A 20,883-nucleotide genomic window follows, 5' to 3' on the forward strand; every position below is an offset into this window, starting at 1 on the left:
CCGTGGGGTGAATCAGGACGTACCCCTCCCTCCGGCCAGCCCCAGATTCACATCCACCCAGAACTTTAGCGTGACCTTACTTGGGATAGGGTCTTTGCAGATCTAATTAAGAGGAGGTCAGATTGGGCTAGGGTGTTCCTCAATTCAAGGATGTGTCCTTGTAAGAAGAGGGGACACAGACACCAGCACAGGGAGAGGGCAAGTGAGGACAGAGGCAGAGCCTGGGGGGACGTGGCCACCAGCCAAGAAATCCCTGGGACCCCCAAAGCTGAGGAGGCAGGAAGGACCCTCCCCGGGAGCCTCCACAAGGAGTACAGCCCCACCCACTCCTTGTTTTCAGACCTCTGCCCCCAGAGCTGGGAGAGATTAGTTTCCTGTTGTTTCAGGGCCCCCCGTCCAAGGGCGGCACTTTGTCATGGCAGCCCCAGGACACTCACACGGGGAAGATCAGGAGTGTTCCCCCCAAAGGGTCAACAGTGCAGCATGGCTGGGGCGCAGCAGAGACTCCTTCTTTCCAGAACCACCCACGAGATGGTGTGTATCAGTCAGCTAGGCACCAGGTAGCAATCCCCCCGAAGGAGGTGGCTTAAAGTGACTATTTATTCTCGCCGGTGCATCGGGGGCTTCCCAGGGTCTCCCACCCCCAGGTCATGCTGTCACGGTGCTGGCAGGGGCCCAAGAGGGGCGAGCTGGGGGCTGGCCGCCACACCCACCCCATGCCACTGACCAAAGCACGTGGCTGAGCCTCTAACAGGAGGGACCCCAAAGTCACACGGCAAAGGGCATGGCTGGGGGGGTTGGAATCAGGAACAAACGTGAAGTTTGCGACAAGCACCCACCGGATTCCAGGCTGGACTGAAACGAGCCCCAATAAAACCACACTGTCCAGGTCTGACTGACGTGGATGTGGCCGTCCCCAGCACCAAGGGTGCAGCCCACTCGGGGGCGGGGGACATGGAGGCTCAGTGACCAGCAGGGGGTCAAGGCCAGGGGGTTCGCTCTGCTCTCTGCACCTCTCTCCCTGCCTGCTCTCACGTGCCAGGAAGGACAACCCGGCGTCCCCTGCCTGTCCTTGTGACCCCACCAGGTACCTGCTGTTTTCAACCCATTTTACAGAGTGGAAGACACAGCCCGGGGAGTTCGCAAGCCTCGCCGGAGGCCGGAGAGCTGCACGCAGCAGGACCACATACCACGTCTCTCCAAGAGGAGGAAACGGGCTCCCGCTGCAGCAGGAGGGGGGGGGTCCCACGGAGGGGGAATACCCAATAGTCACCAAGTCTGGGGACAGATCACGGAGACCGATTTGAAGTCCCTCCCTCCAGGGCCCTGTAAGAAGCACCGGCTTCTCTGGAGAGGCGGCGAGCTCAGGAGAGGACGGGCGAAACGGCCCCCAGCCCTGCTCTGGGCCCCAGGACCCCCGGTGCAGGGCTCTCCTGCATGTGGCCAGTGTGGGGCCGGCTTCCTGTCTCCCACGTCATCCAAGGTGCCTGTCTGCGTGCCAGGTGGGAACTCTGCCTGGGGCTGAGTCACAGGCTCTGTGTCTTCTGTCCGATGAGGGGTACACAGCAGAGCAGAGCAGGCCACGAGCCTAATCCCATCCGACAGCCCGCATCCCCTGACCCCGTGCGAGGGTGAGGCACCACGGGGCGTGGCGTGGTGGCGGTGTGGGCAGGAGCCGGCCCCCGCCAGGCACCAGAGGACACGGGACACAGGCCCACGCTCAGGAGCCCCTGGACTTCTGGGGCAGGACCGAAAGTTTGGGGGTGCACGCAGCCTGGGAAGCAGGAGCCTCTCACCCCCAGGCGAGCCCTCGGCCAGCCCCGGCCCCTTCCCAGGACCTAGCACCCCACTCCCCAGCGTCTCCTCCGGGTTTCATGTCGGGAGGCCAGAGCCAGAACAGATGGCTCTCGCCCACCACAAGGCCTGTCCTTAGCAGGTGGCCGGCCCTCCCCCGGAGGCAGGAAGCTCACATACCCTGCACAGAGAGCCCAGCTCCGCAGGGCTTGGAAGAGCTGACCGCCTGGCAGCGGGGGAAGGGGACGGGCTTGCCCCTTCTAGAGAGGGGAACGGGGGGGGGGGGGGTGACGTCCCCGCCCCCGGCCAGCACAGGCAGTGCAGGCCCTTCCCAAGGGGCTGTGGCAAATCGCCGCACACACAATGGGCTTCAGCACGCACTGACCGGCTTGTCTCTGGAGGGCAGAAGCCGGCGTCTCAGCGGCCCGAGTCAGGGGGCGGGCGGGGCTGGTTCCTTCTAGAGGCTGGGGGTGGGGGGGCTCAGTTTCCTCCCTTCTTCAAGAGGCCGCATCACCCACCTCTGCCTCCAATGTCAGGCCTTCTGACTCTGAGCCTGTGCGCACCTCCTCTAGGACGCTTATGATCACACTGCCCCCCAGTCCTGCACGATCCCCTCCTCTTAAAACCCTTCACGTCTGCAAAGTCCCTTCTGCCACGGAAGGTCATGTACCCACAGGGCCCAGCGATCGGGAGGACGACATCTCTGGGGCATTAGTCAGACTCCAACAGGGACAAACGATGACAGAGCAGTCCGTCGAGGCCACCCCACGTCTGGCTGCGGCCCTCCCTCCCCACCCCTGCCACGGTAAATCGGGCCACCTGGCAGCATCCACCAGACTTTACACGCATGCATCCCTCAGCCAGCAAAGCCTGCTCCGGGAGGCTACGGGGCAGAACTCTGCAAGCCGGCAGCGAAGTGGGTCAGACAAACAGCCTCTGCGGCCTCGTTCGTAAGACCGAGATATCGGATGCATCCAAAACTCATTCACAGCGTCAGGTTGGACCCATAAGGTGCATCCATGCCGTGGAATATCATGCAGCCGGCAGAGAAACACACGGGTCTGGATATCCCGACCTAAGTGAGGAGAAAAGTGGGCCAGGGACAGCACGGTCCCATCACTGCAGCAGGAAACCATGAGGGTGTGAGACCCAGGTCTGCAGAGACACGGAGGCAAGCCTGACAAGGACGTACAGTTGTCAGGGGCGCCTGGGCGGCCCCGTCGGTTAAGTGTCTGACTCCTGACCTTAGCTCAGGTCTTGATCTCAGGGTCGTGAGTTCAAGCCCCGTGTTGGGCTCTCTGCCGGGCATGCAGCCCACTTAAAAAACGCACAGTAGTCTCCCCTGGTCCGAGGTTTCCGCTGCCCACAGTCAGCCGAGGTCTGAAGGCAGGTGATCTCCCTTCTGACCTGTGGTCAGAGGTCAGAGGTGGCCTCATGCTTTGTCCCACGCCCAAGTCATTCCACGCACTCCATCTCCGCACGGGCGCATGTCCCCACCCCGGCACCGAGGGGAGGGGGACAAGGACCACGTTCGCGTAACTTCTATCACGGTATATGGTTGTCGATGTTCCATTATTATTGTTAATCTCTTTCTGTACCTAATCTATAAACTAAGCTTCCTCACAAGTACAACGTCTAGGAAAACCCAGCACAAGGGACTCAGTTCTGTCCACGGCTCAGGCATCCACCGGGGGATCTTGGAACGGATCCCCCGAGGTTAAGGGGGAGTCACTGTAATTGCCTCTAAGGGGATGAACCGGTCTTGGTGGGATTCGGTGACCATACACCAATCTGTTTTATTACTTATTTTTGCGTGGATATATCATTTTAATAAGAAATAAAATGTTTTTAAAAAGCCAGCCACACACACACACACAAGTTCCAGGTCCTGAAGGGTTTTGTTTCCTTGGAGGAGGAGAGGTGCCGCAGGAAATCCCTGCGGGTGATCTGGCTGACTGCCTGGACGCGGCACCCCCGGCCCACGGTCGCGCTGAGAACGGGGCAGACGGCGACCTCACAGCGGCCCAAAGCCACTGGGACCCCCGAGGCCCCACCACAGAAGCACCGGCTCGGCCTGGGCATGCAGCAGGCGCTCGAGATGCTGCTGGGGGGTTGCTGATCGACCAGTCGTGTCTGCCACGGGCCCCGGGAGGCGTGATGGAGCGGCAGCAAGCACGGAGGGACACCTCTGACGCCCCGTTACGGATGCTTCACGGAAGGGCTGGAGCGAATGACAACGGGGGGCGACTATACTGAGGTCCATCAGAGTACACGCTGCTCGGAGCAGGCTCCTCGAGGGCACCCGGGGCGTCCCCCCATCGGTGACAGGGCAGGGGGCGGCCGTCAGTCACAACGGGGGAAGAGAACGCTACAGAAAGGCACAGGGGAAGGACAGCAGTGCCCTCTGCTCTGATCGCGCCCCCCCCCCCCCCCCCCACCGACGGACCCACCAGGCGCGCCCTCCCCCACCCGTTTCCCGTCTCCTGCAGCGCCTCCACCCTGGGGGCGTGCTAGTGGCCCCTGAGGAATGCAGGATCTCAGGCTGTGCCCAGACCCCCGAACCAGCAGCTCTGGGGTGGGGCCCCGCCTTCGGCATGTTACCACCCCCGGTGTTAGTGACACCGGACGACGGCCTGGAAAGCCCTAAGGAGCTCTGAGCCCAGGCGGCACCCCAGATGAGGAACCCAGCATCTCTGGGGGGCTGGGCTCCGTGTGCCTTAGAGCCCCAGCAATTCCCGTGCAGACTGGGGACTGGGAACCAGGCTGTGGGCACTCCCCCGACGCCGCCACCCCTTCAGCTGTGGGCCCACATACAGGAACCCCTCTCAGAACTCAAGCTCTGTGTGCCCCCCCACCCATGTTTTGCAGGAAAGGCCGTGTCCCCATCCGCTGGGCAGCTGTCCCCACAGAGCTGCCCCCCGGGGGAGGAGACGCCACATGGTCTCTCGTGGACTTGCCTCGGTAACCTGTGCCCAGCCGGGACCCGAGGAGGGAGTGGGGCCCCTCTCTGCTACTGCCCGCATGGCCTGGGTGTCTCGTGGCTGTGACAATGACCAGAGTCCACCTGGGGCTAGTCACCGGCAGCCGCCGAGGCCACTTTCACACTCCAGTTGGGGGGGGGGCCTCAGGGCGTCTGGGACACAGACCCAGCTCTCGTCTGTGGGCTTTGCTGTTGAGGACAGAGGCCCGTGCCCTCTTTTTTCCCAATCTAAGCCCGTTGAGAAAATGCAGGAAGCATGGCCCCATCCCGCAGCCTGGAAGGGAGGCTCATCCTCGTCCCTACTTGCAGGGACAGAGAACGCTGTCACCCCTGTCCCCGATGGGTGATCCTGGGCACCAAGAGGCCCACGCGGCTCAGAGTCTCACTCAGGCACATCCACTCCCCCAAAAGGCCTCAGGGTGGGAGGGGCTGGGAGGGCTGGGAGGGTGACAGTGGCCTGCGCCGGGCCCCACACAGGTGGAGGGCACCGTGCAGTGCTCCATCCTGTCCTTCCACAGGGAACCCAGCCCAGAGAGGGGAAGCACCTTCCCCAGACTGCTCAGCAGCAATAGGCCTGAGCAGGACCAGGGTCAGCAGCCCCCCTGAGCCGGCCCCAGTACTCAGCGCTGTCGTCACCTGAGTTCTTGGACCTTCACCGCGGGCCGGGGCCGTCACTCCTGGTTCACAGACTGAAACCTGCCCTAAGTGGAGCTCGTCAGGTGTGCGGACTCTGAGCTCTGCCCACAACATGACCTCGAGCCCCCGTTTCCGTGGGATTTGTCAGAAAACTGCCCTGTGTCCCACGTCTTCAGTCCCAAGGATGTTCTCCTGGTCACTGGACTTTAAAGTCACTTCTGCAGGAGACCTGGAGGCCAAGAACGGACCCGCAGCCAGATGGGAGCTGCCGCGAGGACACCGGATCCTCGGCCATGCGGTCCCCCAGCCCTGGAACGGCCTCTCGTCCACGGAGGTCAACAAACCACACCACACACAACGGGACGGTGAGGAAATGCACCCAAATGTCAGGCCGTCCGGACGCTGTAGCCGACCAGAGGCGACGACGCCGTCCTCCTCCTATGTTCCGTGTTCTATACAAGCAATGTCACATTTAGGATGGAAAAAATAACTATTAGACCTAATTTCATTTTAAACCCCCAGGGGAGTCGTCAAAAACGCTGGTCCTGTTTGTTTCCATGCCCGGACGCGTCTAGGGGAGGACAGGGAAGCGCATTGTGGGACCTTGGTCCTCAGGGAGCGGCTGCATCTTTCTCTGGGCTTCTCAGAATGGATTTCCTCTCCCTCTAAAACCTCAGACGTTGGGAGCCGCGGATATTCAGCCAATAAACCCCAGCTATGGTTTTTGTTCTTCTGCTGTGGATCAAAGGTCACGGAAAACCAGAGCCAAACGAACTAAAACTTTGAATTAGTGACAAGGCTGGGCAGCCTGAGACTTAACGGAGCCAGGAGCTTTCCTGACCCTGGCTGGGAACACAGAATCATCCAGAAAGACGCCGGGGCTGTCCTCCCAGACGCCTCCAGCCTGGGTGAGTGTGGCTTCTAAAGCCGTCCCCAGGACGCCCGCCTACCTACCCCTGCAGCTCTGGGGAACCGGGCCCTGAGCCCCTTCTCCCAGCTCTGAGCCCGCACCCTGCACCAACACCAAAGTCCCCGCGAAAGCCAACATGGTGCCCGCCAACAGCCAACCCGGGACCGGTTGCTCAGTGCCCAGCAGCCCTGTGAACCCCAACTCAGGAAGGGCTGCATCTCACACCAGCTGTTGGCCCACGGCGCAAGTGTCCTGTGGGCCCCTTGCCGGGCCCCAGCCGGTCCCCGCACTTGGGGCTGTCTCCTGGGGCCCACGGACAACCAGGGCAGCTTCCTCCCTCCCCCACATGCCCATGGCGCTGGGAGTGCGGCTGCGGCGACATCACACCTTTGTGTCGCCAGCAGAATGGTGCACCTTCTTTACGCACGGCTACACCACGTGAAACACCAGCACGCGGAACAAAGGGCACTCTGCCCTGTCGGAGGAATGGCTGTCGGGCCCAGAACCCCGTCAGACCAACCGCTGCCCGGCCCCCACGCCCCAAGAACCTCCGAGGAGCCCCCGGGTTCCACGGGGCACAGTTTGAGAAACACCCGTGCCTCATCCTGAGGACCGGCCCCGCCACCCAGACCCGCCCGCCGCGCCTCCTACCTGGAGGCCGCGATCTCCGCCTTCTGCTTGGCAATGGTGGCGGCCCGCTCGGCAGCCTCCACCGCGCGGTCCACCTTCTCGCGGATCTTGCTGGCGCGCAGCGGGATGAGGTTCTTGCGCTTGCCGCTGACAAGGACGTTCTGCTTGTACTTGCCCTCCTCCTTGGTGCCGTCAGGGAAGGTCATGCAGCCGTAGCCGTGCCGCCGGTTGCCGGCCCACTCGCCCTCGTACTTGAGCCCGTCCGAGCGCTGGCTGACGCCGAAGCCTGCGCGCTTGTCGCTCTTCCACTCGCCCACGTAGGTCTCGGTGGTGGTGGCGTCGATGTCGTCCTCGATGACCGCCAGCTCGGCCTCGCCCTCGCCCAGGCTGATGGTGGAGTGGATGTCGCTGGCCGTGGAGCTGACCGTGCTCATGCCGGCCTCGCTGCGGAACGAGCTCTGCTTGCTGCGCTGGCTGGCCAGGCTGCTCTTGGACTCGGACTTGCGCAGCTTCAGCCCGCTCAGCAGCGAGCGCCGGAACAGCCCCTTCTTCTTGCTCTTGAGGATGTCGGAATCGCTGTGGGCCACGAGCACAAAGCCCCCGCGGGACACGGCCGGGCTGCCGGCCACCGCCGGGGAGGCGTCGGGGTGCAGGGCGGCGCCGTTGGTGTGCTCACTGCGCAGAGAGTTGATGGACGTCCTCAGGGGCGAGCGGATGACCGCCGCCATGCCGTAGGGGACGCTCTGCCGCACACCGTAGCCTTGGCGCATGCCGCCGACCCACTGGCCCTGGTAGGTCCCTGCGGAGACAGAAGGAGAGAGGGGTGAGCGCGGGGGGCAGCAGGACACAGTGGACCCAGCCTCCGTGGTTCTGTCTTGGAACAACGTGGTTATATCCCCGATGGTCTTTGGTGAAGACACCTCCGCCCTGCTGCCCACGGTTGCCTCTCATTCTCTTAGAGGCTGGGGAGGGGAAAGGGAGATGTCAGAGTCTGATGCAGAGTCAGGAATGAACTGGAGAGCTCCCCCTGCACGTGGAGGGGGAGGAGGCACATGCTGCTGGGGGGCCCCCAACAGTCGTGGGGCCCGGGAGTCCAGCCACGGGGACACAGACTGGGCTACAAACTGGGTGTGAGGACACTGCCCCGGGAGTAAGTTCCCAGTTGCTGGAGGCATCCAAGAAGGGTTTGGAAGAGCAGTAAGTGGGGACATCTGAAGCACTTGGGGACATGAAGGCATTGCAACCAGCAGACCGGACATCCCCAAAAGAATGAACAGGAGAAACTCAAAGAGATATTTGCACACCCATGTTCACAGCAGCATCATTCAGAACAGCCAACAGGTGGAAACAACCCAGGCGTCCGTCGATGGACGAATGCATAAACAAAAGGGGGACCATTCATACAATGGAATATTATTCAGTCATAAAACTGACGCCCGCTACATGGATGCGCCTGGAGGACTGGGTGAAAGAAGCCGGTCTCAGGAGGACGGACACCATGTGAGAACCCTGACGTGAGGCCCCTCCAACAGTCAAGTTCAGAGACAGGAGAAGGGCAGGTGCCAGGGGCTGGGGGAGGGGGAAACAGGGAGTTGTTCTCTAATGGGGTCGGTTTATTTGGGGTGACGGAGAAGTTTTGAAGGTAGATAGAGGTAATGGTTGCACGACACCATGACTATCATGCCAGTGAACTGCGTAAAGAGTGGTTAAAACGGCAAATTCTACGATATATAGAATATCTTCCCACAACAGAATAAAAAGGAAAAATAAATCAATAAAACCAGGCTCATATCCTTGCTCTACTGACTTGTTGTGTGATGGGAACCTCTCTGACCCTCAGTCTCCTCGTCTGTAGGAGTCTGAAAGCCCTCATGCCCTAACTCACTGGGAGAGGAAAACAGCCCTCGGTGTGGAGTCCATCCTGTGTTCCTAGACTTATTGCCAGGCCTCAGCCGGACTCCACTGAGGGGCTCCCCGCCCTGGAAGGGCTTTTCAGGGAAAATGGGGTGAATCTGTCCCACCGCTCTTCCAACTCACTGCCACAGGGGCTGTAAACCAGAAACTCACCAATATACAGGTTTTATTCATCCCACAGGGTTTTTATAAAAAATGAATTGCCAGCATTTCAAAATCAAGATGTTTCACATAAAAGTTCAGCTCTTCTTTCTCCTAAACAATTACAGGATCTGGCAACCCTAGATCTTTGTGTTCAGATGGCAAAATGGAGTGGAGGGCAGCAGCAGGCTCCTTGAGATGGGGGTGCCCCTCCAGTTTGCCCCACTCCCCACTATGCCCTACTGTCTCCCACCCAGGCCCTCTCCCTCACGTGCTCGCCCCACACCAGAGGTAAGACGCAAAGCAAGTGTGGAATCCAAAGCCTTGCCGTGTGGCCCCCAAGGACTTCAGTCAGGAATGTGTCACCCCGTCCCTGTCACCCACAACCCCAAGTCAGAACAAGTCCTGACCTCTCATGGGCTTGCCTGAGACGTGTCCACGCAGCCTGCCCTTACTCAATCCCCACCCCTGCCATTCGAATCCCACCCAATCCAACCCAGCTGGCACCCCCTCCTCAGTAATGCCTCAGGGTACCCCGGCCCATGGAGCTGACCGCGCGCCCACACAGGACCTGCGGCATCCAGGTTAACACCCAGCATTCCCCAGCAGACTCTGGGGGATGCCCGGCTTTGCAGGACACGTCTCCCTGCTCAACCAGGTTGCAAGCTCCCCAGAGGGGGAGGGCCTTGTGTCCTGACACCTTATTCTCCTCATGACTGGCGCCTGGCCTCGGTGGGGAGAGAGGTGGCCGGGGCGAGGCGCCAGGACAAAGGACCTGGGAACCCTACGCTCCAGCAGACAGCAGCCTATCCGTTGAAAGTGACCCACAGGCAGGTGCTTCCTAGAAGCAGAGCCTGAGACCAATGCCCTCCTGAAGGTGTCGCTGAGGGAGGCGGGGCGGAGCCGAGCCAGTGGTGGTCTCAGCCGCATGCGCCCCTCAGTGCCACCCTGTGGGATTCATCCCACCCCGAGATGAGGGCTTTTGCACCCCCGCACAGTGCTCAGTCATTTGGCAACCCCAAAGCTGGGTGGGGGTGTGCCCTGCGGGGGGAGGCAGTCCTGAGCCCACTGCCCCAAGTGCAGGGGCAAACGTGGAGCAGCAGGGGTGCTCCCCACCCCTTCTCCCCTCCTCCCACCCCTGCCCGACCACGAGCTCTTCCTGCGTCAGGCTGCCTTGGTCAGGCAGTGGGCACCTTCCCCCTGGGGGGGCACCCATCTGCCCTACAGCGTCCACTGCACCCCTCCCCAGAGTCAACCTGGCTATAAGCAAGGGCAGTCACGGGGGCGGGACAAAGGTGGCTGATTCTGTGCCAAACCGCATGCCCACCCTGGGACAGAGACCCCGTGGCTGGCACCAACCGGGGTTGTGAGTGGGAACCCGGGACCAGGTGCAGTGGGAGTGCGGAGGCCTGGGGTAACAGGCCCGTTCAGGCAGGCAGACCTGCTGCCCACACAGCAGTCCTCCTGTCCCAGTTCAGGCTGCGAGTGGACTGCCATCGCAGGGAGTCTCTCCCGGAAACCCAGGGTGCCCCTTCTACTTGTGGCTTAGGGACAGGGCTATCAGATACAGCACAGGAGGCTGAGTTAAAGCTGAGTCTCACAGGAACAAGGAGTAATTTGGGGGAATGAACTGCCTGGGACATACTTATACAAGAAGTACTTTTGGTGATGATCTGAAATTTGAGTTTAGCTGGGTCTCCCATAGGTTTATTTGCTGAATCTGGCCAGCCAGCTGGGACCTTCCATGATGACACCCCGGGTTTTGCAATGGAAGGCGCCCCAAAGTGCAGGACCTCCCGTGAGGGAAGGGAGGCTCAGCCCCTGCCCCCTCCTTCCCCTCAGAGGAGGCCGAGGCTGTCACTGATATGCCAGATGGGGTCCATGCACGCAGCAGAGTGTCACTCAGCCTTAAAACTCAGGACGTTCTCACACCTGCTACAGCAAGGATGGGCCTGGAGAACACGACGCTCCGTGAAATCAGCCCGTCCCAACAGCACAAACACTGAACGGTTCCACTCACACGAGGGCCCTGGAGGAGCCAGATCCATGGAGCCGGGAAGCAGATGGGGGGCACAGGGGGCCAGGAACAGGGCTGGGGAGCAGGCGTGCCATGGGGATGGAGCTCCAGGTCGGGCAGAGGATGACAAAGCTCTGAAGGTGGATGGTATGATGGTTGCACAACACGAACGCACTTAACACCACTAAACTGTACACTTCAAAACGGTCAAGATGGTAGATTTTATGTCTATTTAACTTAAAAAATGTAAACAGTGAAGGCACTCCGGGGAGCTTCACGCATAGCCTGGTGGAGGCTGTGACGGGCAGGGCCTTGGGGAGGCGTCGGGAGTGGGGCAGACCTGGGTTCGAGTCCCGACCCCACACTCTGGATCTGTGACCTTGGGAAAGTCTGCTTTAACCTCAGCGTCCTTGTCTGTAAGATGGGGAAGGCGGCCGTGCAGAGCATGGAAAGGTCATCAACACTCACTCACCCTAACTCTTCCTCACCCAAACCTTAGGGAGCCGGTAACACCTCCCTTTGCAGGTGAGGGAACGGAGGCCCTCCCAGGGCAGGACCTGAACCCCGGGCTCACCGCCCTTCCCCCTCTCCCTAAGCCCTGGAGCAGGTGCACTGCAGGTCAGGCAGCCCGAGTCCCGATCTGGCGGCCCGGGTGACAACCGCACCCCCCGCGAGGTCCGTAAGTAGCACGCACGCACATCAAGAGCTGGGAGGGGCCGGAGCCCGCAGTTTGGTTGTATGTGCATGTTTGCCCCCAGTGGGAACTCATCTGTGAGGCTGTGGCCGGCGTCGGTAAGAAACTGGATCCGACGTCGCGGGACGGCAGACCAGCTCTGCTAGGACCCGCCTGGGAGTACAGTCTTCATTGCCTACTGCAAAGGGCAGGCAGGAGCCAAGAGAATGGACCCCAGCCAGGCCTCGGGGAGGCGGCTTCTCCCAGAGGGAGGCTCCCAACCTCTGCCCCCTGCCCTCCCTCCCAGCCTCCTCCCTGCGCCCGTCCTTCGCCTCTCCTTCCTTGCTGGGGCTGGCGGGGTGGGGGGACAAGGGTTCAATTCAAGCCCCCCGATTCCCAATGGTGTTTGAATCCAACTGGTTATTCACAGAACGTTAAATCCAGTGTTTTGTTGTTTCATTTGACACCCCAAGCAGCCTGTGTGTGAAAACGCAGAGGCCAGCATGCCCAGTTCGAGGGGAAGGCCAAGCGGGCCTGGCAGGTGCTGTCCCGCAGCATGCTGGGAGGGCCCCCAGAGCAGGGTAGCTTCCTGTGTGCACTTTCACCCTGACCTCGGGCCACCCCTCACACAAGACACCCAGATGCAGACGGATCACTCGGGGCATCCCTGCTTCCCTCCGGGTAAGCTCAGGAAGGCAGGTGACGCTCCCAGGGATTCTGCCACCCCCTCACCTGCCCATCACAACAAAGATAATGGACCAACCCCTCCATCCCATCACCTGGAACTTGGAATCAGGAGATCTAAGGGGATCGCAGGTGAGCAAGCCAACTTCCCTGAACCTCGCTCATGAAATGCCATCCAGAGCCAGCGAGACAACACGCAGGGAAGAGCAAACCAGACAAGGCCAGTGAGGGGGGCTCACGCTCGAGCAGCATCGGTGTCCCCCACATGGGGCACGCCAAACCCCCCGACCTCCTGACTCAGGTGGTGCAGCCTGAGCTGCATTCCTAATAAGCTCCCCGGGGAGACGGACACCACGCGTGGGACCCCACGGAGGTTCAACATCTGGCGTGGCCCACGCGATTCAACACCACAGCCCAGGCGTGCTCTCCCCTCCAGAGCCTCCCGCACACCTGGGCGGGCCTGCCTCCTACAGGGCCATTCCCTCCTGGGGGCACCGGGGGCAGCCCTTCCCCTCCCGTCACAGGTGACTGGACCCCAGACTGTGGCCAACCACCTTCTGCCTCTGGGACATTGGCCAGGAAGTGAGGAAGCCCGCGTGACTGCTTCCTGCCAGAGGAGGAAACGGAGAAGCAGCCTGGGTGTTCTTCCTCAGAGCAAGACACGGAGGTGGGAGCTTCTCCAGTGCCAGCTCCCCGGACACCCCTCACTCCTTCTAGTGAGCCCACATGTCCCTTGGGCCCAAACACTCCCTAGGACACCCCAGAACCCCCTCTCTGTCCTCCGGGTGTCTGTGTGCCCCAGGACATGTCAGACTGGCCGTGAGAGCCCCATGCTGAACTGGTGTCTCCCTGAGAGTAACAGCCGGTATTTACAAAGCTCCAGGCTCCTTTGTCCTCAGATGGACAGAACACCCTGCAACCTGGCCTTCATGCCAGAGGGATGCACAGAAGCCCCTCATCCCTGCACCCCCACCTTCATGACCGGGGGATGCACAGAGGCCCCTCCGTACCTGCACCCCCACCTTCATGACCAGGGGACACGCAGAGGCCCCTCCGTCCCTGACCCCCACCTTCATGCCGGGGGGACATACAGAGGCCCCTCCGTCCCTGCACCCCCACCTTCATGCTGGGGGGATGGGAACGCACAGAGACCCCCGCATCCCTGCACCCTGGCCAGGCTGGGTGGGCAGAGGGGCCATTGACCAGCAGGAGGACACACCCAGCAGTCAAGCTGCACCCGTGTCTGCACACACAGGGCCAAGCCCAGAACCCCCAAGCCAGGCAGGACTCTAAAACAGGTGCTTCCCACATGCCCCGTAACACGAAAGCCACCTGCTGTGTTTTTTTTTTTTTTGAGAAAACCAGAGTTCCAGGCATGAACTCTGACCTATTGAATCAGCACGGTCAGAGTAGAGCAGGTGGCGTGCACCTGCCACCGCCCCCCAGGTGATTCTTCTGGTCGGGGCATCCCTGGGATGTGGCAGAGGGGGACCAGGAGGTGAAGAGCCTAGTCCAAGGACACCCAGCCCATGGGCCGCAGAGCCAGGGCGCCAGCATCACTGCACATGTGGGCATACTAGGTTCTAGAACCTTCTTCCCCAATGTACCCTGGACCTCTTTCCACCGTGTCTCCATCATTAGTGATGGTTGCGGCTAGCCCAACACATGAATGTTCCACAACACAGAAGCAACAAGCCCATCTTCCGTGGAACATCGAGGTCATTCCTCACTTTTGATAGCTTATCTTCGTACGCAGGTGATAGCCTCAGGATAAACTCCTGGAATGAATTTGCTCATTCAAAAGGAAGTTTTAAGGTTTTTTGACACACTGCCCTTGGAAAAGACCCCAAAAGAGTGACCATCTCCCCCTTCATCACCAACACCAGGAAGTATCATTTTTAAAAATCTGTTTTAGCGGGGCTCTGAAGAGTTATGGCTGGTGGGGGGGGGCAGAATTCATCCCCCGTGTCGCAGTCCTGCCCCCTGGTACCTCAGAACTAACCGTATTTGGCGACACGGCCTTTGCAGACAGGACTGAGGTAAATTAATAAACAGGCACACAGGAAGATTCTCAGCATCGCTCGCCATCAGGGAAACCCACGTCAAACCCACAGCGAGACCCCACCTCACACCCACCAGGACGGCCACTGTCAAAAACACGAGGAACGGTGTCGGTAAGAGCGCGGAGAAGACGGAACCCCTCTGCACCGTGGGTGGGCACGCGACATGGTGCAGCTGTTGGGTGACAGCACAGGGCTCCTCCGGAAAATAAACCCAGAACGACCGTAGGAGCCCGCAGGCCGCTCCCGTGCACCACCCCCCCACCCCCGGAGAACACACAGCAGGGTCTCCGAGGCCTCCGCAACCATGTCTGCAGCAGTCAGGAAGTGCAAGCAAGCCAAGGACCCAAGGACCGATACGCGGATAAAGAAAACGTGGTCTGTGCACACAATGGGACGTTACTCAGCCTTAAAAGGAGGGAATCCAGACTCGTGCCAGGACACGGGTGAACACTCGGGACACTACACTAAGGAAAGACACAGACAATTATTGCACAATTCCACTTATAGGAGATACTTAAAGAAGTGAAAATCCAAGGCAGAGAGTAGGATGGTGGGGGCCAGGGCCTGGAGCGGAGTAGTCAACGGGAGCATGGGATTTTATGGGAAAATGGCGAAGATGGTAAATTCCATGTGATCTTTGACCACAATAAGAAATAGGAGGCTGTTAGTGTGGGCCCTAACCCTGTAAGAAGTGGGGGGTGAAAGCAGGGGTGTGTGCACAGGGGAACATCCATATGAAGAGGCGGTGAGGGGGGGCCACCCAACCTGCCGGCACCTTGATCTGGGACCGCCAGCCTCCTGACTGGGACCCAGCACACGGCGATGGGTTGAGCCCCCCAGTCTGCGATATCCAGTAAACCAATATAAAAACCAGGGTGCTGAGAACACATACAGAGGACACAGAAAGAAAAGTTCCTGGAGAAGCGGAACCAGGAGATCACACCTGGGGGACCCCCGGCAGAGAGGAGCCAGACCCTGACCTCTAGGAGGAAGTCCCTGTTCTGAACAGGGACCCCGCCCGAGTTCCCGGACAATCCAGGGCAGGGCAGCTGGAATCACCACAGCTGGCAGGAGGGGGGAGTTCCTCTGAAGGGGCTGAATCGGCCCAGTCAGCTGTTTGGTATCTTACTTTAATAAACCAACAGCCAAGGGGCACCTGCGTGGCTCCGTTGGCTAAGGGTCTGACTTCGGCTCAGGTCAGCATCTTGGGGTTGTGGGAGCCCCAGAGTCTGCTAGTCTCTCTCCCTCTGCCCCTCCCACTGCTTGTGCTCACGCTCAAAAAAAAAAAAAAACCAGCCAAGGGTCATCAGACATTTGGAGAAAGCCTCCAATAGGAAGAAAGACCCAAACATACAAAAAGTGTAGGGGGGAGGGGAGGCATTGGAGAGAATCACGAAAAATGCAGAGTATGGAAGACATCAGGAGCCCAGCAATTAAATCCGTAGAGAGAAGATCCTGTGTCCACAAAGTGCAAATAAAATACAACAACAAAAAAAAAAGGGAAAAGTCAGAGACAAAGAACGAGCTCCTGGAAATTAAAAGCATGATGGCTAAAATATGAATTTTGGTAAGTGAGTTGGAAGATAAATTCAAGAAAATCAGAAACTGGAACAAAAAGAAGAGGTGGGCAAAGTAGTGAGAAACAGTGAGAAGAAAATCAGAGTGGAGCATGAGTCAGCCAGGGGCCCCAAGTCCGTACAGCAGGAGTTCCGGAAAATTACCAAAGGCGTAGGTCAGGAAAGCGTCCCAGCACCGAAGGGTCCAGGCCGGAGGGGCTCACGGACGCCAGCACAATGAAGGGGAAGGACTCCCACCAACACCTGGCATAGCGGGTTTCAGAACCCCCCCTAAGAGCAAAGATCCCAAACACTTAGGGGGACCAGGGGCGACTGCACTTGAATGACGGAGAATCAGAACGGTATGGGCGTGCTCTGCAGCAGTGAAGCCCAGCCATCAGGGACAGCCACCCCCCGCCCCCAAGTTCTGGACGATGTCAGCCTAGAACTCTGTACGAGACCAATGTATCCAGCAAACCACCGAAACGGCCTTCCGGGCACTCTTCCTTACAAAGCTACTGCAGGACGTATGGCAGCAAAGTGAGGGAGTAAACCATGAAAACACAAGAGGTGGGGAGATTCCACACCCAGGAGAGGAGCAGGGGAGGTCCAGGAAGCAGAGAGGGAGCAGGGGACAGACAGGGGACTCCCGGAGACAAGGGAGGGAAATCTAGGAAACGTGTATTCCACAGAATGTGTGTGTACATACGGATATACGGGTGGGGAATCTGGCCGGTGTGTTCACGTGGAAAGCCGCACGGAGAGGTTTCTCACGGAGCCTTGGGAAGGTGGGGAAAGCTCGAGGGATTTAAAAACCACCCAGTTGAAAAGAGGCGGCAATCAGGAGGTTCAGCTGTGCGGGAGGACGCGGAGAGGGGCGCGGGGAATCGGCCGTGGCGGGCGCCCCCGAACGTGTCCTCCTTGCAGTTACGACTGAAAATTCTTCACGGAGCACAGGAGCAAGTGCACACATGACGGCAAGAGCGTGAACAATAAGTGCACAGAGTTGGCGGCTCAAAGTTCTGGCCAGGTGAGGCGGGCGGGGGCCTCGGGTGTTTGTTTGGGGCCCCAGTGGACACCTTCAACTCTGGGCACACGTTATCTTGGTGAAGGTGAGACGTTTTGGGGGGGAGGGGAGGAATACTGGCCAGAGGGCTCTTCAGCACTCATCATGTCCTCACCGCTCTGCTGTGGAAGCCAAGGCTTGGGTAGGATTCAGATCTCGTGGGGGTGCCGACGCGGGGCCCCGCTCCCCGCAGAGGACGCCGGCCTGCTGAGTGCTTGGCCCGGGGCTTGAGCAGGCTGGGGCGGGGGGAGCCGGAGAGAGGGGGCCCAGCCTCAGGGCAGCGGTCTCCGTGGGGCGGAGGTGTTAGACAGGTGCAGACTGGGGGCAGGAAACGGATCCAGGAGGTCACAGGCAGCGCCAACAGGGAAGAGTCATTCTGGCCGGGAGAGTGGGACGCGAGCCAGGAAGCACCCTGGGGTCCGGAGGGCGCAGAGCAAAAGCAGACCCCAGCGGAGAACAGCAAGCATGGCCTCCATGTTCATGCCCCTTCCACCCAGCAGAGATGGGACCCAGGTGTGGGCAGTGCAGGAAAGCCTCTCAGGTGCAGGGGGCGGGCACGAGGAGCCACCCAGGTGGGGGTGGACTGTGGAGGGGCACACCTGAGTGTGCTGGAGGCACGAAGGCCGGGGGACTAGGCCCGAGACCAGCATCCCCTCATCCTCAGCGTGTGGGTCCACGGCAGGTGTCCACGGTGCCCCTTCTCCTCCCCACATCCGTCCATCACGGGAAGAGGTTTTTTCTTTTTTTTTTTTTTTTAATAGCAGTTTCAGGTTTACAGAAAGACTGGGAAGCACACAGACTTCCCAAATGCCCCCCCGCACACCATTTTGGTACCTTGCATTAATGCAACACATTTGTTCCAGTCAGTGGGCCAATATCGACACGCTAACGGAAGTCCATAGTTTACAGCAGGGGTCACACTCGGGGCTGGGCATTCTGTGGGTCTGGACAGATGTGCACGCACCCTACAGAGTCCCCCGCTGCCCTACAAGTCCTGTATTCTGCCTGTTCCTCCCTCCCCCGAACCCCGGGCAGCCATGGACCCCTGCCCTGTCCCCAGAGCGTTGCCCTGTCCGGTGTCCCAGAGCTGGGATGGTGCACGGTGAGCCCCTCCAGCCTGGTCTCATGCACAGGGCACCCAGCACCGGAGGCGTCCAGCTCTGCTGTGGCTGCATCGCGTGGTCATCCACCCCCCGGGGAAGGGCAGCCGTGCTGCTTCCAAGTCTTGGCAGTTACGAATGCAGGGCATGTGCTTTTTCACAGAAGGAAACAAAACCCCCATCTCAGAATAAGGACTGTTCTTTCAAGTCAGGGATCTTGGTCGTCACGAAGACTTCCCCCTACCCATTGCCCTCTTGGTGTGGATGCACCTGGAAAACGCTGCTGGGTAGCCCGGGGGTCAGGACACGACCACGGTGTCTGAAGGACACGGTCCACTGTGGAGCACTCATGATAGAGTGCCACGTGGGGTCATTCCACAAGGGCCCACAGGGTTCGGAGAGACAAGGGCACTTTTCCGAGGCCACACAGCAGGAAGAGCAGGGAGATGGGACTCCCCTCCTTGGCTATCCCCAGAGCTGGCAGGAACCTCTGACTCCTCGTGGTCTCCATCCTAGGGGAAGGCCCACACTCAGTGAGGTCAGCTGGTTGGTGCAAGGCCAGGGCAAGTCTGAAGTAGTGGTGGGTCTGTGGACCCCAGGTGGGGGTCCCCATGTCGTTCCTTCCAAGCCACACTCCCCAGGGAGACAGACTCCGCTCGCCTCGTCACCCTGACCTCCCAGAGCAGGGTGGGGGCTCCTTCCCCCCACCACCAGGAACGGCACAGCCCACACTGCCCAGTGCACGCAGTGTGTCCACACCACGCCAAGGGCTTCTCCCGCTGGGTGCCCAGAGTCACTTGGCCACACTCCCATCATGGAGGATGCAGCTGAGCTAGGACCCTAACCAGGTGTGCCTGATAGAAACCCAGGCCCGTGTTCTGGACAATTATCTCCACTACCTGCTGAAAGATAAGGGAGAAGTCAGCAACCAGGAGTGCGGGCTCCAGCCCCAACCACACACGTCCCCCCAGGGCCTGCAGGTTCTCACACCCTCATGCACAGAGCCGCTCCCACAGGGTGGCAGAGAGGACTCGTTCTGAGTGGGGGCCCGGGAATGGTTCCGACATGCAGGCTGACCAGACCTGGGTGTCCCCCCCCACCAGCTTCCAGATTTCAGCTCCATTTCCTGCCCGGCCTCAGTGAGCAGGGACCACCCGTGTCCCCAACCCAGATTCCTCCATCCCCGGCTGCACATGGCAATCACCGTGTTTAAGTAGAATTCATTAGGAGGCCTTGGTAGTCTGAGAAGCAAGCAAGCCGAGGGGCCACTGGAGGGCTGTCCGTGTGTCGTGGCTACTGCTCCACTCTGCCGTGGGTCTCCTAGGCAGCATCCGCACCACCTGGGAACTTGCTAAAATGCAGATTCCCAGGCCCCCAGCCCCACGGGAGCAGAGCCCCTGCAGGTAGGCCGGCACCTGGGTGACCTTCCAGGTGACTGATGCCACTCAGGGTCGAGAACACATGTTCTCCCATGAGAAGCACCTGGAGAGCTTTGGGAACTGATCACAGACACTCAGTCTGCCCAGAGCATGGACTTGGGGGGTCTGGGAGGAAGCTGGGCAGGAGAGAATTGTAACCACTCTGAAGAGAGTCTTGCTCCAGCACCCCCACCACTTTCTCATTTACAGAATGTCCTCTGAGAACCAACGATCTTGTTGCTGGAAAGCCACCTGCCGGTCAAGCTTCCATCCTGCCTTCAGACAGCAGCCTCCGCCCTCCCTCTCCTGGGAAATCTCCGCCCTGTGTCACTTCTCAGGGTCAAGGTGTCATACACACGCCAAAGGTGCACCAGGACCGCAGCGCAGCGCCCCGCCTGGGGGCCCGGGGGCCGCACTAAGACAAGGCTCATAACATGGCTTGTGGGCTATCATCCCAGACACTCACCCACACCCACAGCGGGACACAGGGGTTCCAACCCCCCCAAGGCAGTCACTAAGCCCCCGTGAGGCCTCCACAGGCCTGTTTCCCAAGCTCTGTGCCAGAGGACCTGGGGCAGGTGGTGTCTTCGTGGGGCTGCCTGTTCCAAGGGGCAGGACTCCCACGAGGCCACTTGGCTGCAAGTCTAGCTCCACCATCAGCCATGAGTCTGGACGAGTTACTTACCCTCAGTTTCCACATCCATAAAATGGTGACAATGGTACCTAATCCATAGGACTGCCGCAAGACAGGGACTGAACATGGGAACCTAGGAGGACTTGGGCAGAGAGTGAGGGATGGAGCCTTGTGTGTTCTTTAATCAACTGAAGGCCCCACCATCTGCCTACAGCCCCACGGTGCCCCCCCCGCCTGCCACAGCCCCACGGTGCCCCCCTGTACCTGTTACAGCCCCACGGAGGCCCCCCCGTGCCTGTTATCTCCTCTGGGGGGTCCCCCAGTTCCCTGCCATCTCTTCAGGGGGTCCCCCAGAACTCTGTCATCTTTATGCGGGTCCCCCAGAGTCTGCCATCTCAGAGAAAAACAGATTGATCCGTGGTTGGGGCTAGCTTCTACATCAGTGTCCTCTCCTTTCCCATGACCTCTCCCGTAGAGAGCGGGATCATGGTCACCACTCAGCTATCGAGCTTCCTCTAGCCCCCTCCCCACACCCTAAGCCTCCGTTTTCTGCGGCGTGGGGAGAAGACCCCTACTCTAAATGACTGTTCATTCACCTATCCAGTGTCTGCAAAGAACCTACCACGTGCTGGGGCGGAGAACATGCATAGAACAAAGAACCCCTTGG

The 20,883-nt window shown here is 59.9% G+C and overlaps 1 protein-coding gene across 2 annotated transcripts in view; it reads right to left on the reverse strand.

Annotated features, from left to right (window-relative positions):
• Window positions 1–20,883, reverse strand: part of JPH3 (junctophilin 3) — an 80,503-nt gene that overhangs the window by 41,965 nt on the left and 17,655 nt on the right. For both annotated transcript variants that reach the window (XR_004297655.1, XM_032389813.1), the window contains exon 2: window positions 6,972–7,749. Coding sequence is in view for 1 of the 2 variants with exons in the window: in XM_032389813.1 (XP_032245704.1) it covers window positions 6,972–7,749 (778 nt within the window). In the remaining variant the exon portion in view is untranslated. The remainder of the gene's footprint in view (window positions 1–6,971; window positions 7,750–20,883) is intronic.

The sequence above is a fragment of the Phoca vitulina genome, unplaced genomic scaffold (genome assembly GCF_004348235.1).
Source record: "Phoca vitulina isolate PV1807 unplaced genomic scaffold, GSC_HSeal_1.0 scaffold56, whole genome shotgun sequence".
NCBI classification, from domain to species: Eukaryota; Metazoa; Chordata; class Mammalia; order Carnivora; family Phocidae; genus Phoca; species Phoca vitulina.